The 18,016-nt window shown below is 37.0% G+C and overlaps 1 protein-coding gene across 9 annotated transcripts in view; it reads left to right on the forward strand.

Moving 5' to 3' along the window:
• The window catches only part of LOC150075824 (uncharacterized), a 376,562-nt gene that overhangs the window by 218,119 nt on the left and 140,427 nt on the right, over nucleotides 1-18,016 (forward strand). For all 9 annotated transcript variants that reach the window (XM_090387480.1, XM_090387477.1, XM_090387479.1 and 6 more), the window contains one exon: nucleotides 15,789-15,922. In XM_090387480.1, coding sequence (XP_090243606.1) covers nucleotides 15,789-15,922 — 134 coding nt within the window. The remainder of the gene's footprint in view (nucleotides 1-15,788; nucleotides 15,923-18,016) is intronic.

Raw genomic sequence — 18,016 nt, forward strand, 5'->3', positions numbered from 1 at the left:
CTTTACATAATACATTTTACAGACACAATATGAGCTTTGATCAAAACTTTTCTAAACTGGTTTGCAATAAAATTCATATGTCAGTAGAATGCAATCTGAATTATTGGTCATTTATTTTAAAATTGTGGGATGTGTTACTTAGAAGTGATGCATTGTTAAGTAAAGACGTATATAGTATGCTCTGCAATTTGTTTTTCAGAAAATCACTAAATATAAAGAAAAGTGTGGACATGTGGCAGAACTGCTATGACAAGTTAGAACTTGCTTTTGGAAAGAAAAAATCAAAAGAACTCAAACATTCAACCGGTTTTAGTATTAGTTTTAATTAACCATATGGTGAAGGAAACCATAGGCTTTTGTTGTACCAGCCCAAAAAAAAAAAATAAATAATAAATAAAATAAAATACCTATTTGAGACCCTCCTCGTGTAGGTATCTATTCAGCTGACTTTTGAAATTTCTCTCAACCATTGGCAGTCTCAGGGTTTTCTAAAAGGGAAAGCCAGAACAGTGTTAGGGGAATCATTTAGCTTTAATCATGTGGCAATAAACAAGATCCATATTACAGTATTTTGATCATGTGGGGCTACAGCCCCTTTAATTAATAATACCTGGAGGTAACACTGGCCTGAACTATCCAGACAAAAGCAACTTATTTTAGTAATTAACAACTTGCTAGCTAAAAGGAGACTTCCTGAAATTAAGTTTAAACTAGTGATGGGCATAATCAAATGAATAATAATCAGTTATATGAAAATTAGTAAATTATGAAATCTACAACAACAGCAATACACAATATATGTATTGTGCCTATATATTCTGCCTGTTTAGAAGACATTTGTTGTAAGCTAAATTCGGATAATAAAGGAATCAAGATAAATGGAGATTACCCGAGTCATGATTTGAAAATGATATCATCTTTGCCAATGATTTGGAAGAATTGTAGCAAATCATTGAAGAACTGCAGCATGAAAGCAAGGAGTTCAGTTTGAAATGAATATCAATAAAACACAGGTTACATTCAACAAATATACCACATTAAAGAAAATATGGCTGATGGATAAGAACTAGAAGAAGAAAAGTTATGTTTACTTTGGAGAAGAAATTTCAACAAATGTAAACATCATAATGGAAATATTGAACAGCACATAAAATTGGGATGGCAAGTATTTGAAAAGCTTAATATAGTCTTCAAACAAACTTACTACTCTGTCTCAAACGAAAAATTTTTGATCAGTGTATCCTCACTGTCTTAACATATGGTTACTTTACAAAGACTGAGAGTCACACAGAGAAGTATGGAGCACCAAATTTTGAACATAACCAAAAGAGACTGAAACCATGTATGGATTCACCAACAAACCAAATTCTGTGACATCATTGAAAGAACAAGCACTTAAAATGGAAATGGGTAGGTCACATATCAAGAAGAACTGATGATAGATGGACCAAATGAATTTTGGAATGCATACTGCTTGACTCTAAATGCCTAAGCAAAAGACCAAAGATATGGTAGATTGATAAAATTGTGAAATTTGCTGGTGTACAATGGCAACAGAAGGCACGAGAACACAGTTGCTGGAAATGTGTTGAAGAGGCCTTTCTGTAGTGGACTGACAATGGCTGAAGATGATGATGATGATATATATATATATATATATATATATATATATATATAGCTCGTATTTTTATAATATTATGGGGAAGATTATAGTAAGATAATCATATTAAGATATATACCTAAATAGATCTATAGAAAATGCATAGGATAATATAATGTACAAAAGTAGTATACAGTTAAAAGTTAGTGACTTTGTCTGCGGTCAGCCACCCAAATTGAAAGTAAAATAGCAATAAGGGGTTCTCTGTTTCTACAAATATTAAAAGCCTTGGCCTCACGATGTATTGTAATTGCAGTGCTTCAGTTTTAAAAGGTCTATGACACCTGCTTTACCATGTACACTTGAATTTTGCTTCTGCTTCTTTACAGATGAACAGGTCTGTTGATTTTTTTTGGGTTTCATCTTATGGTCAGGAGTCAAAACAGATGTCCATTAGCCCATAACTGGTTATGCCAGTATTATTTTGAGGTATCAAAATTTTACCTCATTTAACATGCACACTCAGTTAACTGGGGTAAAAATTTACCCCATATATAACCTTAACAATTAGTAAGATATGATTCAAAATTGTTCACTTTGGATGTCATCTTTATTTTAAATTGCATAAACACAAGTGCATGTGTAAAATCCATTTTTTCAAATTAAAACACACACACACACACACACACACACACACACACACACACACACACACACACACAGTTTATTATTTAATATTTTATGTTTTTTGCTACTACAATGAATTAACCTTATTTAATGAGCACCATTAGACCTTAATGTCTGAAATGCATTCATCCATTCTATGTTATAAATGCACCCGCAACTTAAAACAAGATCCTAAATTGATTAGGATCTTGTCATATATATCTATATATATATATATATATATTTTTTTTTTTTTTTAAATTGAAAATGACATACTGAGAGTGTTTTATTTTCTAATCTCTGAAGTAAAACATCTAAAGAATATAATGCTTAAGGCATTATGTTCTTTAGATGTTTTCATCATCTCTATCTCTTATTTAGGAGTTTTGAATATTAGCTATTAGCTTCCTTTTTAGCTTGACTGAGAGCAAGTGAAATGTCAATAAAAAAACTCCTGTATATCAACAATTAGATGTTAGCCACTCTTCCATGATGTGAAGCCACAGGTGTAACAATTAGATGCACTGCCATAAAACATGAAGTGAGATGCTCCAGTAATTGGATGCAAGAGATGCTGCTAATTTTCAATTTTATTTACATGTGCATATATATTACATTAAAGAATAGGTTTGACTTGATTCTGAATTTTGCTTGTTTTTATAATAAATAACAGAGATTTCTGGAATTTTCAGTAGAGAAATCAAAGAAAACACTTTTGTTGGAAGATATTGGGAATTTCAGCTGTGTGGACTGTGTAAACAAAGAGCATGAAATCACTGAAATCATGCAGTCTTGAAGACCCCCATCCACCTAACTCTGGGTTAATAAACTAGTTTATTTTTGTACATGATAATGTTGATGCATGTGACAAACCAGAATGGTGTCTCAGTGCACTCTGGTCCGTTCCAAGTCTTGTTTAGATCTTTTATTTTGAAGTGATCAGTGTTATATGGTTTTAATTGAAAAGCTATTGTAGCCTATCACTAGAGAAGATAGTTGTGTGATGTTGGGGCTCTCCAAACACAAAGCTCCTGGGAACAACCTTTGGAGGGAGAGAATAAACCAGTGTTCAGTGTTAGATTTTTCTTCTAAGGAAGATATTTTTCCTACTATACCAAGCTCTCTGGCTGCCTGTGTTCTAGAAAATTACCAATATATGAGGAGGGGGAGAGCCCCTCTCATAGTTGGGCAGTTCCCCCACTTTATATGAAGTCTAGATTGATGGAATCTTTTACCTTTCAGAACATATATAAAATGTGGTGGTAATCCATTTTGGATGAGTGCAGAATCTAAATTTAATCTTACTGTTGATGGCCCAGTAATAAGCAATATTAAGGATAATAATATAAATAATAAGCATAATAAGGTGGTACATAAGCAGACAGTGAAACTGAAAATGACTAAATATTTTTAACATAAATGGCTGTACATTTTCTTGTGGCATAGTTAAAATGTTGTGTATTTTGAATAGTTAGTTAGTTAGTTATTTGGTTTTTAGGAGCATTAGCAACTAAGGCCATATTGCTCCGGGATATGCGGTGGTCATTCCTGGCCTTTCCGCATCCTCTGTATTTGGTGGTGACGGGCTCGAATCCCGGTCTAAACAAGAAGTGTGTGCTACGCACTGCTGCTCCTTCCCACCTGGCTACGGAGGCGCCCGTATTTTGAATGGCTTTATAGAGTTTATGGGCTGCTAAATTATACCAAGCAGTTACTTTCTTACTACTGTCAAATATTTTTACTGTCATAATCAGGATTTTGTGGTAGTAAAAGTACCAGTTAAAATGTCTTTCATGAAAACCTTTGCCAGGTTACATAATATTATCATAACTGAGGTTATGAATATATTATGTAATATTATCATAACTGAGGTTGTGGATATATTATGTAACATTATCATAACTGAGGCTATGAATATATTATTAATATTATCATAACTGAATCATGGCATGACAACATAACCCCAGAAAATCCTCTCCAGTCTTGTTTTTTCTGGAAACAGCTACAGCCAGCAGTATATGTTTGTTAAATTAAGAATAGCTTCTTGTTAACAGCCAACTTATCAACATACTCTACTCTGTTCAAGTTGTTTGTATATTGCATGGTTACATTAATAGGTTTGCTGGCCAAAGATTTCTTGGAGAATTTTAAAAGTAACATTGTTGGTATAGGGCTTCTTTAAAGTTGGTAACATTTAGACCAATTCAAAGTAAAAAATAGAGCAACTAATGCACTTAAGAATTAGAAATCTAACAACAAGCTTGTTCCAACATGACCTGACCGAGTCAGTAGCATGACGATTCCCAGCCGCTTCAAGATGTTGCCCATATTTCTGATGTCTCATAAAATTACAAAAATAATGAGATCCAGAATTAAATAGTTAATTATTAATGAAAAAACTATGTTGTCATGCCATGATTCAGTTATGATAATATTAATAATATATTCATAGCCTCAGTTATGATAATGTTACATAATTTAAAACAACAGTGTTTATAAATAAATGACAAGAAAATGAGAATTAAGTTATGTAAGACACAAGATAGTTATAGGAAGTTGAATGAACCCAATCATGATAATTTTCTCTATGATTAACATAGAGCTCTCTGAAACTTTATAAAAATTCCAGGCAATCTCTATTTGTGATATTTTTGTGTGTCTGCCTATATATATAATGTTTGTACTTGGGTATATATAAAATCATTTATTGCCACAAATAATGTAGTGGCAGCATCCCAGTACAGCCAAGCTAGAGGGGTTTGTATGAATAAAAATATAATAATAACATATGAAATAAGTAAGTGAAATAGGTAAATAACATATGAAATAGGTAACAAAGGAATACAATAAAAATGTAAAAGTTCATTAAAATTGGAGATAACAAATTTGCAAAAATTAAGTAACATTCAGTGAGAATAAAATAGTATTTCTGTACATTTTGTTGTGAAACCAGACTTCAGGATCAAAATCAAAACAGGTGGCTAGTTTAATGGAGATGTTGATGAATGAAGAATCAAATCTTAGTTTGGGAAGTTTAGATGGAAGAGACAGAGTGTTTTAGTAGTGTTGGAAAGAATTTGCCACTAAGGTACCAGAAATGGAGGCCAGTGATCAGGGATACAAAACACTGAATAGCTTTGTTTCCAGCAAACAGTAATTGGCATAATTTCAGCTTGTTCGTACAGTTGATGTCAAGATGATACTATAGGAAGTTCAAGCTTGGCATTTAACCCACCTGATGAGAAAATATTCAGCTGAAAAGCTGAATATTTTCTCATCAGCAATCTGCAGATAAAGGAACCACTAGGTGGCAGTGATCACAGTGTGCTCAAGTGGGATTTACTCAGAGGTAACTACCATCAAGAGTAAAGAGAAGGGTTTTAACTTTCATAAAGGCGACTACGGTGGTCTGAGACAGTATTTAAATTCTATACGGTGGGACCAGCTGATGATGTTACCAACAGCAAATTCAAAATGGGAAGCATTCAAAGAAATTATCTTGGAAGCTACTAGGCTTTACATACCAACTAAATATTGTTCAAGGTTTAGGCCTAAGTGGATGTAGTAGTAGTAGTGGCATGTGATGCAAGAAAGCAAGTGTATGAGCTTATGCAGCATCAGCCAAAAAAAAAAAAAAAAATCACACCATTCCCTCCAAATGCCTGTCCAGTTCCTCCTTAAATTTATTTAACCTGTCAACTTCCACAACGACAGATGGAAGTTTGTTCCAGCAATTAACTACCCGCTGGCTAAAGGCAAATTTCCGTACATCTATTCTACATCTGTCTTTTCTTAATTTGAATTTGTGCCCCCTTAGGTTAGTAAACTGCACAAGTGAAAGGATCCCATCAGAATTCAGCGTGCTCAACCCATTCAGGGCTTTATACACCTCAATCAGATCACCGCACAGGTGCCTAGTCTCCAGCCACTGCAATTTTCAGAACTTAAGCCTCTCCTGGTAAGAGGATCCCTTCATTCCCCTCACCAATCTTGTTGCCCTTCTCTGTACACCCTCAAGTAAATCTATATCCTTCCTAAAATGAGGCCCCCAGACCTGTATGCAGTACTCAAGGTGTGGCCTGACCATTGCCTTATACAGAGGGACAATCACCTCCTTCTCCTTGCTAGCAAAATTTCTATATATCATTGACCTGCCCTGGCAGCCTGTCTGCATTGCTCACAAAACTTCATATCTGACTGCACAATTACTCCCAGGTCTTTTCATTTTCTACCACCTTAAGTGTAGCACCACACAGTTGGTACGTTTCTCTGGGGTTACTTCTACCAATATGCAGTACTTTGCATTTGTCAAGGTTAAACGTCAGTTGCCACTTCTTAGCTCATCTGCCCAAATTATCTAGATCCTGTTGCAGTAGCACACTGCGATTACTGTCATTAACAACCCTGCCAACCTTTGTATCATCTGCAAACTTCGACATTAAGCTTGATATACCTTCATCAATATCATTGATAAATATACAAAACAACAGTGGACCTAACACCGAACCCTGTGGGACTCCACTAATAACATTAGTCCACGAAGAGCAGCACCCACTGATTACCACCCTCTGTCTTCTCCCACTTAACCATCCTTTTATCCATTGTAGCAACTTACTCTTAATACAATTCTGCTCCAATTTGTACAATAGTCTTCCATGCGCAACAGTGTCAAAAGCTTTCCTGAAATCCAAATATATGATATCAAAATTATTTTTTGCATCCAGTTCCTTTGTAACCACATCATAATATCCTATCAAATTTTTCAGACAAGACTTTCCCTTAACAAACCCATGCTGTGTCTGAATTATTGCTGCAGTCTTGTCTAGATGATCCTGCAATGCATCTTTAACCAGTGACTCCATTATTTTACCCGTAACAGAGGTCAAACTAACTGGTCTGTAATTACTCGTGTCACCCTTCGATCCCTCTTTGTGAATTGGGGATACATTTGCACATCTCCAGTCCGTGGGAACCTCCCCTGAGTCCAAGGATGCTCTCATAATTATGGCTAAGGGTTTGCTTAGTTGCTTTGCCGCCTCCTTTAATATAACTGGATAGACCCCATCCACCCCAGGTGCTTTTCCTATGTTTAACTTCAACAATTTCTCCTCCACTTTGCTTTCAGTTACAGTATTACAAAATCATTAAGTATCCTTCTACAATTTGATAACCTTCTGCCATTTTTAAACCTTAATAATTCCTCATGTGTGAATGTACATGCAAAATACTCATTCAGTTTGTTTGCTATCTGAGCAGGATCATCAACGGTCGAACCATTGATGTCAAGTGGACCAATCAGATTCATCCCCCTCCTTTTAGAGTTTATATAAATCCTTAAGAAATCCTTGCTGTTTTTCTTAGCATCTTTTGCCAAGGATTTCTCGTAATCTGCCTTCGCCTGCCTAACCTCCTTTGTGACCTGATTACAGACTAGCTTATATCTGCCACAGGCTTCTGAGTCGCTTGATAATTTATATGCATCCCATGCATTTTTCTTCTCTGTTACTAGTCTCATTAGTTCATCAGATAACCATTTAGGCCTAAACCTTGAATAATATTTCTTAATAGGTATGAAACTTTTAGTAGCATCCACGATTAATTCCTTGAATGCTTCCCATTTAGAATTTACTGTTGGTAACATCGTCAGTTGATCCCACTGTACAGAATTTAAAAACTGTCGGAGACCACTGTACTCACCTTTACGGAAGCAAAAACCCTTTCCTTTACCCCTGATGGTAATTAAATCTTTAAGTAAATCCCACATCAGTACACTGTGATCACTGCTACCTATTGGTTCCTTTTTCTGCAAATTCTTAATACACGAATGATCACTGCTGATAACCAGATCAAGAGTATTACTTTCTCTGGTTGCCTCTTGAACATGCTGCTGCAGAAAACAATCATCCAATAAATCCACAAAAGTCTGACTAGTGTGTGAGTGACCAACCCACAAGTTCCAGTCAATTTCTGGGAAGTTAAAATCCCCCATTATAAGACATTCCGATTTACTAGCCCCCTCTATTTCTCTGTACAATTGTTCATTGTACTCATTCAAGTCATTAGGCCTATAATACACTCCTACTCTTATTTTTGCTTTCGCAGTGCTTATGTCACACCAAACTGACTCAACAGTGCACTGTTCATTTATATCAACTGGATGCACTTCTTTTGATTTTATGTTTTTCTTAATTAACAGCATAACACCTCCTCCCTTTCTATCCTGTCTATCCTTTCTGTACACATTGTACTCCCCAAATTCCAGTTCAGCATTCCTTATATCTGTATGACACCACGTCTCTGCTATCCCAACAATATCCGCCTTTGATGTCTTGACCAACACTTCAAATTCATCAAATTTATTTACTATACTTCTAGCATTGGTATACATGCAAGCATACATACTTCTATTCCTAGTTACCCTAACACATCCCATATACCCACCTATTTCAGGATTACTGCCATCCGTCCCTGAAACCCCCAACACCCCACGCTCCAGGTCGCTACTTATTCTAATAGAAGTTGTGCAAGAATCACCTTCACCTCTTCCTTCACCTTCACTTCTACTGTTAAACTATTAGTCCTTGTATCCCCCCCCCCAAGCTATCAGTTTTCCGACCCACATAACACTGCCTTGATAGCATCAGCAAATATTCTTGCACCCTTTCTATTTAAGTGTATCCCATCCCTATAGAAGCAGTCTCTCCTGTTAACAAGTACAGTCCAGGCTGAAAAAAATTCTACCCCTTGAGCTGTGCACATTCTTTCCAGGGCCGAATTGATCGACAAGGCTCTCATCATATACTCCCTTCTATCGTGTCTCGGCAGAATTGCAGACACTTTAAAATTCAACCCTAATTCTTGGCTTTTGTTCAACAGTGACCTGTACTTGTTAAGTAATTCTGTCAGTCTCCTACTCCTAATATCATTAGTGCCAACGTGTACAACTATATCACCTTTTGTGCCCTTAAAAGATGATATCCGCTCTACAACGTCATCAACCTTTGCCCCTGGCAGGCATACCCTGGTCCTGTTCCACCTATCCTTTTTACAAAGCATGTTTCCCGTTTCCCTGACAGTAGAGTCACCAACAACTATTAGTTCCTGTGGGACCAGCGCATTCTGCTTTGGGGGTTGCCGCTGTGTTGCGTGATGACCAAGTGCAAGCTCTGTCGTTGATGTGGGCAGCTGAGAGCATGATGGGCCCCTCAATTTAGATCTTTCGAGGGCATCCACCCTGTCCTTCAAACTCTCATATAGGCCCACAACAACGCTAAGCTGTTGCCTGATTTCCTTACACTCCTTACATCGCGCGCACACACAAAGACATCCCCCATCGCAATATCATGTTCCGTTCCAGAGAGTTCAGCAAACATTTCACAAGTTGCACATTTTTTTAGGCTGTGATGCGTTGGAGAATCGCCACCCTCAATTCTCCTCCGAGTCACAGCACTCCTGCCACTTTGTGCCCGTTGCTTTGCTGCTCTAGTTTGAGGCATGATACTTTAAATTAACAAAATCAATAAATTAAATTAATTAAATGTCAATCCTACGCTATCTAATAGAAACAGTGAAGAGTATTACTCTATAAATTATACGTTAGAGCTACCTAACTACCTCAATTAAAAATTTGAATTCCCTACCACTATATACAAAAACAATGGCTGCAAGATTCGAACAAAATAACGGTTTTACGTATATTAAGTATTACGTATATCTACAAAAACTGTTTATATAAATTAAAATAAAAATAACCAGCGTAACTATAACTATAAGACTATGTATTAAGTACAATATAAAATAACAATTATGTAAATAAAAAGGCAAACACATCGCTTTTTTGGAGCCTGCAACTCACAGCTGTAATCTTTAAAGAGAGTCAGCGCCCTCTTTCATGTCACATTAGTTCATGTCACATGAACTAATGAGACATATGGCAGAGAAGAAAAATACATGGGATACATATAAATTAATGGGTGATATGGAAGCCTATGATAGATATAAGCTGGTCTGTAACCAAGTCACAAAGGAGATTAGGCAAGCAAGGCCAGATTATGAGAAATCTTTGGCAAAGGATGCAAAGAGTTCTTTACCTATGTAAACTCTAGAAGGAAAGGGATGAATCAGATTGATCTATTGGATATTGATGGTTCAACTGTTGATGATTCTGCTCAAGTGGCTAACAAACTAAATGAGTATTTTGCATCTACATTCACACATGAGGAGTTATTCAGGGAGGGGAATGCCAGAGGTGAATTAAACTCTGGCAGTGAGCTAGATGACTTTGTATTAACTGAGTGTAAAGTGGAGGAGAAATTGTTGAAGATAAACATAAAAATGCACCCGGGGTGGATGGGATCTATCCAGTTATTTTAAAGGAGGAAGTAAGGAAGTAAGCAAACCTGTAGTCATAATTATGAGAGCTTTTTTGACTTGGGGGAGGTACCCATGGACTGGAGATGTGCAAATGTGACCCCAATTCACAAAAGAGGATCAAAGGGTGACACGAGTAATTACAGACTAGTTAGTTTAACTTCTGTTCCAAGAAAATTAACGGAGGCACTGGTTAAAGAAGCACTGCAGGATCATCTAGACAAGACTTCAGTTATAGCCCGGACACAGTGTGGTTTTGTTAAGGGAAAGTCTTGCCTGACCAATTTGATTGGATACTATGATGTGGTCACAAAGGAACTGGATGCAGGGAATAACTTTGATATCATATATTTGGATCTTAGAAAGGCTTTTGATACTGTTGCACATGGAAGACTGCTGCACAGATTTGAGCAGTGTGGCATTGGAGGCAAATTGCTGCTATGGATAAAGGGATGGTTGAGTGGGAGAAGACAGAGAGTGGTAATCAATGGACACTGCTCATCGTGGACTAATAGTAGTAGTAGTGGCATGTGATGCAAGAAAGCAAGTGTATGAGCTTATGCAGCATCAGCCAAAAAAAAAAAAAAAAATTACAAAACAGTCCTCTCTAAATGTTTGTCCAGTTCCTCCTTAAATTTATTTAATCTATCAATTTCCACAATGACAGATGGAAGTTTGTTCCAGCAATTAACCACCCACTGGCTAAAGGCAAATTTCCACACATCTATTCTACATCTGTCCTTCCTCAATTTCAATTTATGCCTGTTTGGTTTATAATCTAAACAATTGGAAGAATCACATCAGAATTCAGCGTGCAGAGTTCTGATGGGATGGGATGCATTCAAGTCCTTATACACCTCAATCAGATCACTTCGCAGGTGCCTAGTCTCCAGCTGCTGCAATTTGCAGAACTTAAACCTCTCCTGGTAAGAGGATCCCTTCATTCCCCTCACCAATCTTTTTGCCCTTCTCTGTACACGCTCAAGCAAATCTACATCCTTCCTAAAATGAGGCCTCCAGACCAGCATGCAGTACTCAAGTTGTGGCCTGACCATTGCCTTATACAGAGGGACAATCACCTCCTTTTCTCTGCTAGCAAAATTCCTGTATATCATTGACAATACCCCATGATCTGCCCTGGCAGCCTGTCTGCATTGCTCAGAAAACTTTCTATCTGATCGCACAATTACTCCCAGGTCTTTTTCATTTTCTACCACCTTAAGTGTAGTACCACACAGTTGGTACGTTTCTCTGGGGTTACTTCTACCCATATGCAGAACTTTGCATTTTTCAATATTAAACTTCAGTTGCCACTTCTCAGCCCATCTGCCCAAATTTTCTAGATCCTGTTTCAGTTATGTTTAACTTCAACAGTTTCTCCTCCACTTTGCTCTCAGTTATTACAAAATCATTAAGCGCCCTATTACAATTTGATAACCTGCCATATCTGTCATTAACAACCCTGCTAACCTTTGTATCATCTGCAAACTTCGATACTAAGCCTGATATACCTTCATCAGTATCATTGATAAATATACAAAACAACAGTGGACCCAACACCGAACCCTATGGGACTCCACTAATAACATTAGTCCACAAAGAGCAGCTTGTTATGTTTGTTTGTTATTTGGTTTTTAGGAGCATTAGCAACTAAGGCCATATTGCTCCGGGATATGCGGTGGTCATTCCCTAACCTTTCCGCATCCTCCGTATTTGGTGGTGACAGGCTCGAACCCCGGTCTAATCAAGAAGCGTGTGCTACGCACTGCTGCTCCTTCCCACCTGGCTACGGAGTCACCACAAAGAGCAGCACCCATTGATTACCACCCTCTGTCTTCTCCCACTTAGCCATCCTTTTATCCATTGTATTAACTTACCCTTGATACCATTCTGCTCCAATTTGTACAGTAGTCTTCCATGTGCAAGAGTGTCAAAACGCTTTCCTGAAATCCAAGTATATGATATAAAAATTATTTTTTGCATCCAGTTCCTTTGTAACCACATCATAATAACCAATCAAATTTGTCAGACAAGACTTTCCCTTAACAAACCCATGCTGTGTCTGAATTATTGCTTCAGTCTTGTCTAGATGATATGATTCTGCAATGTCTATTTAACCAGTGGCTCCATTATTTTACTCAGAACAGAAGTTAAACTAACTGGTCTGTAATTACTTGTGTCACCCTTCAATCCCGCTTTGTGAATTGGGGACACATTTGCACATCTCCAGTCTGTGGGGACCTCCCCTGAGTCCAAGGATGCTCTCATAATATAACTGGATAGATCCCATCCACTCCAGGTTCCTTTCTTATGTTTAACTTCAACAAATAACCTCAGGGGCTCACATCTAGTGAGTATGGGCTTGGCACACCCAGGGTCCTGAGCTGGATATCATCATTCTTCACTTTCTTGGTGATTCCCTTTTGACTCTCTCTCTCTCTCTCTCTCTCTCTCTCCCTCTGTCTTCCAGGGTAACTCAGGAATGTTTTTTTTGTTGGTGCAGCATAAGCCTCGGGCTTCCTTGCACCATATAGCTAATAATAATAATAATAATAATAATTTCTCCTCCACTTTGTTCTCAGTTATTACAAAATCATTAAGCACCCTGTTACAATTTGATAACCTTGTGGCATTTTCAAACCTTAATAACTCCTCATGTGTGAATGTAGTTGCAAATTGTTATTAGTTATCCCTGCTAGTTATCCTCTAATGTTATTAGTTCCACTAATAACATTAGAGGGACTGCACTAATGTTATTATTGGAGTCCCTCAGGATTCAGTGCTGGGTCCATTGTTATTTTTTTTATTTATAAATGATATTGATGATGGTATCTCAAGCTTAATGTGCAAGTTTGCAGACAATACAAAGGTTGGCAGGGTTGTTAAGGACACTAATGACAGTATGCTGCTGCAACAGGGTCTAGAAAAGTTCAGCTTATGGGCTGAGAGGTGGCAAATGAAGTTTAACATTGACAAATGTAAAATGGGAAGCAGTAACCCCAGAGTAATGTATCAACTCTGTGGTACTACACTGACAGTGGTAGAGAATGAAAAGGACCTGGGGGTAATTGTGTAGGCAGATATGAAGTGTTCTGAGCAGTACAGCTGGTCTGCAAGAGTAGTTCATGGTGTCTTGTCAATGATATATAGGAATTTTTCTAGCAGGGATAAGGAGGTGATTATCCCCTTGTATAAGGCAATGGTCAGGCCACACCTTGAGTACTGTATACAGGTCTGGAGGCCTCATTTTAAGAAGGATGTAGAGCTGTTGGAACGAGTACGGAGAAGGGCAACAAGATTAGTGAACAGAAGAAAGGGTTGCTCTTACGAAGAAAGGCTTAAGTTTTGCAAATTACAGTGTCTGGAGATTAGGCACCTGCGAGGTTATCTGATTGAGATGTATAAAGCCTTGAATGGTTTGAGCATGCTCAATGCTGATGGGATTCTTCCTCTTACTCAGAATAATCACCTGAGAGGGCATAAATGCAAATTGAGGAAATACAGATGTAGGATAGATATGCGGAAGTTTGCCTTTAGCCAGCGGGTGGTTGGTTGGTGGAACAGACTTCCATCCATTGTTGTGGAAGTTGATAGCCTAAATAAATTTAAGGCTAAGCTGGACAGGTATTTGAAACAAACAGAGGGGTGAAATGGGGGTGGTGGTTTATTTGGCTGATGATACATAAACTTGCTTTCTTGCATCATATGCTAATGCTAATATAAATGGCAAAGTGTTTCTGTGTAGTATTTCCATATTTTGATTTCTGAGGTGTAACCTCACTATTATTCAGATTATGATTACATGCCAGGTTGGACTTTACCAAAAGGCTGTTAGAATGGTACTGAGAAAAGAAGTTTAGAATCCCAATGTAATCTAATTTACCAAGAAAGGCTTCAGTTCTGCCTATTGCAGCATTTGGAGACTAGGTACAAGGAAATCTGATTGAGGTGTTTAAAGCTTTGAATGGATTGTGTAAGCTCATTATTGATGGCATTCTTCTTCTTCTTCTTGTTAGACTACATGCATGCATGAGAGGGCAACTTCAAATTGAGGAAAGATGGTTGTAGGATGATGTGTAAAGGTTGCATTCAGCCAGCAAATGGTTGATTGTTGGAAAAAACTTCCATCTGTTGTTGTGGAAGTTTGAATAAATTCAAGGAAGAACTAGACAAATTTTTGGAGGGGGATGGATGAGTGAAGTGGGTAATTTTTTTTTTTTTTTTTTTTCTTTTGGCTGATGCTCTATATGCTTGCTTTCTTGCATCATTTGCCACTACTAATCCTAATCCTAAAAATTTAATTTGTGTTAAAGGTGGAATTATTTTATATTGGATTGACCAACTCTTCCAATATTTGATATTGGAGAGTGGGTTTATGCAGATCAAAAAGTTTGATTTAATCCAGTGAGTAATCAATCAGTTGTTGAGTCTAATGTGATAGATTGAGAAGGCTGAATTATTGGATGGGGCTTGCAAAGCTAGGAAAATGTAATGGTCATATGAACCGAAGTTGGGACGAAAAAAAGTAAATACATTACTTTGCAGTATCCATTTTTTACTTTTTTTTTTTTTTTTTTTTATCCGTAATGTGTTATTTCACTTTCAGGTACTGTCATGAACTGATTACAGAGGTTTATATTTTATGTTTCAGATACTGTTTTGATGAATTTTTGGGAATGATTGCTATTCTGAACATTTATGTAACGTAAAGCATTTGTGGTATTTTTGTTAATATGAGGACCATTTTAATATCCTATTGTCAGTGGATTGGTATTATGAATTCTTCACACACTTAGTGTGCTGTGTTTTAAGCCCTTTCACAAATTGTAATCCTTTATTGTTATCACCTGATTTAAAAAATAAAATAGAAATGATCTCATAAAATTCTGTATAATATGGTTTATGGATTTCAAAATATTGAACCACTTCTCAGTAAGTCTAACTAATTTATTTTATGTTTTATTTCATTTGTGGATGATTAAAAGATTGAGAAATCATTTTGTGTTATTGTGTTATAAATTATAAATTAATAAAATGCTTACACAGCTTGAACCCTTAAGTGCTAAAAATGAAACAAAAAATTAAGCTATAATAAAAATATTTGAAAAGAATATGATGAAAAATGTTTTGATATTTAATTTTTTTTTTTCAGAGAGAAGGGCTAAAGAAAGAGCTAGAAAAAGAAAAAATGCTTAGGTCAGAAGCAGAAGCAAGATTACAGGAAATGATGATAGAAAGTGAGAAATGTAAAACAAGATTAGCCAGTCTGCAAGAAGATTGTCAGAAGTAAGTAGTTAAATTTAGGTTAACTGTGGATACTTATATCATAATTTATTATAACTAAGTTAAATTTAGGGCTTTAACATGAGTAAAATGAACAATCCCCTTTAATCTTAAAAAAAAAGTAAAATAAACCTTACCTAATTAGAATAAAAATTTATACATTGGGTATACAAGTAGAATATAGCATACATTCTACTTTGAATTTAAATGTTCATCCACGTAGCAGGGATGTTGTTGTTGTTATTTGGTTTTTAGGAGCATTAGCAACTAAGGCCATATTGCTCCGGGAATATGCGGTGGTTATTCCCTGACCTTTCCGCATCCTCCGTATTTGGTGGTGACGGACTCAAACCCCGGTCTAATCAAGAAGCGTGTGCTACGCACTGCTGCTCCTTCCCACCTGGCTACAGAGGCGCCCGTAGCAGGGAATTACATAACAGAAAGCTGGAAGCAGACAATAAGTGCCGAATTTGAAAACACTGGCAGATGGGAATTAGGACCATCCTGATCAAATACAGATAATCTAATTCATATCAAAGTTTATTAGGATGCTTCCCTTTGGTGTTATTATGTTGTGAGCCTTTATTTTAGTGAAACCTATTCAGAATTTAAATGATAGGTTTTTGTAGTCCAGCTGTGGCCATGCATTGAAAATCTAAATTATGAGATGTATAGAACTGTTACAGTTCTACACATATTTCACTGCTTTAATTTAGTGGTTCCCAAACTTTTGTCACTTGTCACACTTGGAGTTTAAAGAAGCTTTACATGCATACTTAAAGAGCAGTTGCTGTTAGCTTGGGAAAAACTGATTTAAATGCTTATAGCATATCTCGCCTTGAATATTTTTAAACAGTTTTCTTCCTATTAGTGAATGGTACTATGAACTCTAAGTAAAATATCATTTTCATATTGTTGGTATATTATCGACTCCTTCGTTGCAAGCTTCAGCCTGGATATCTGTTGCATGAAAGCTAAATCCAGCATATAAAGTAAAATTCCATAACAAGAAATACTGTTTTAACAAAAATTTCACTATAACTAAATTATTTCAGGGTTTTGACTGATATTCCATATTCATAATGCTTTAGGCAGCTATATTCACAGCAGTAAAACGCCATACTACGAAGCAGTCATTGCAATTTTCAGCAAGAATGGAAAAAGGATCCAAATTGGCCTTGTGTATCTCCTCCAGGACACACTCCATCAATCAGAGAAGACCTTTTTGCATGGTTATCTTCCAATCTTCTCCCAGATATCCAAAACAACCATTTTAGGGGATTTTAACGTGTCTTTGTCAAGATTCAAGGAGGCAACGCAAGACATGGAAGATACCATGCTTACCTCGGGACTCCACCAACCAGGGGTAATCAGGTCCTTGACAGCGTCTTTCACAATTTCGAGAAAATTCAAATCATTCCCTATAATTCAAAGTTCAAGTCGGACCACCTTCCAATAGGTTTTGAATCTGCACAGGCACCTGCATCATGAGTCTCAGTGAGCAAGTCCGCAGACCCAGTGCGTAGTGTAACTACATTCTCAACTGACCTGATCAAGCCAAATGTTATCCTTACTGAACCTACAGCATTCAATTGGAACAACCTCTACTCCAAGCCTGTGGACGAAGCAATAAATGCTCTTTCTAATTAATTGAAACACTTAGCTCTCATTGGCACGTCGAAGGCATCTAAAATCTCCTCAAAAACCAAGCGATGGTTCTGCCTTGAAGCAAACCATGCTTTCAGTCTAAAACAAAAAGCCTACAGAACTTGGAAAAGGTCTGGATCCCCGCAAGACCACATCAATTACACCAAACAAAGAGTGAATTTCCTGCACGTAAGGAGGAGGGCCCAACTTCAGTATATTCAAAGAAGACTCAGGCATTCTAAATGCATTGCTACTACACATCGACGTCAGGTGGTATTGGATGAAGAATCCTTCAAACAGTGGGTACAGTCAACCTTCCACCCTGATCTGGATCAACGTCCTCCCCTCCCTGTAGCGGCTATAACCGATACAGCCAGGACCTCACTTTTGCATGTTACGATCTCACGAGATATGATAATGAAAGCAATTAACAGCCTACCCAACAAACCT

Source organism: Mastigoproctus giganteus, chromosome 13, assembly GCF_048544385.1.
Source record: "Mastigoproctus giganteus isolate SK-2022 chromosome 13, ASM4854438v1, whole genome shotgun sequence".
Lineage (NCBI taxonomy): Eukaryota > Metazoa > Arthropoda > Arachnida > Uropygi > Thelyphonidae > Mastigoproctus > Mastigoproctus giganteus.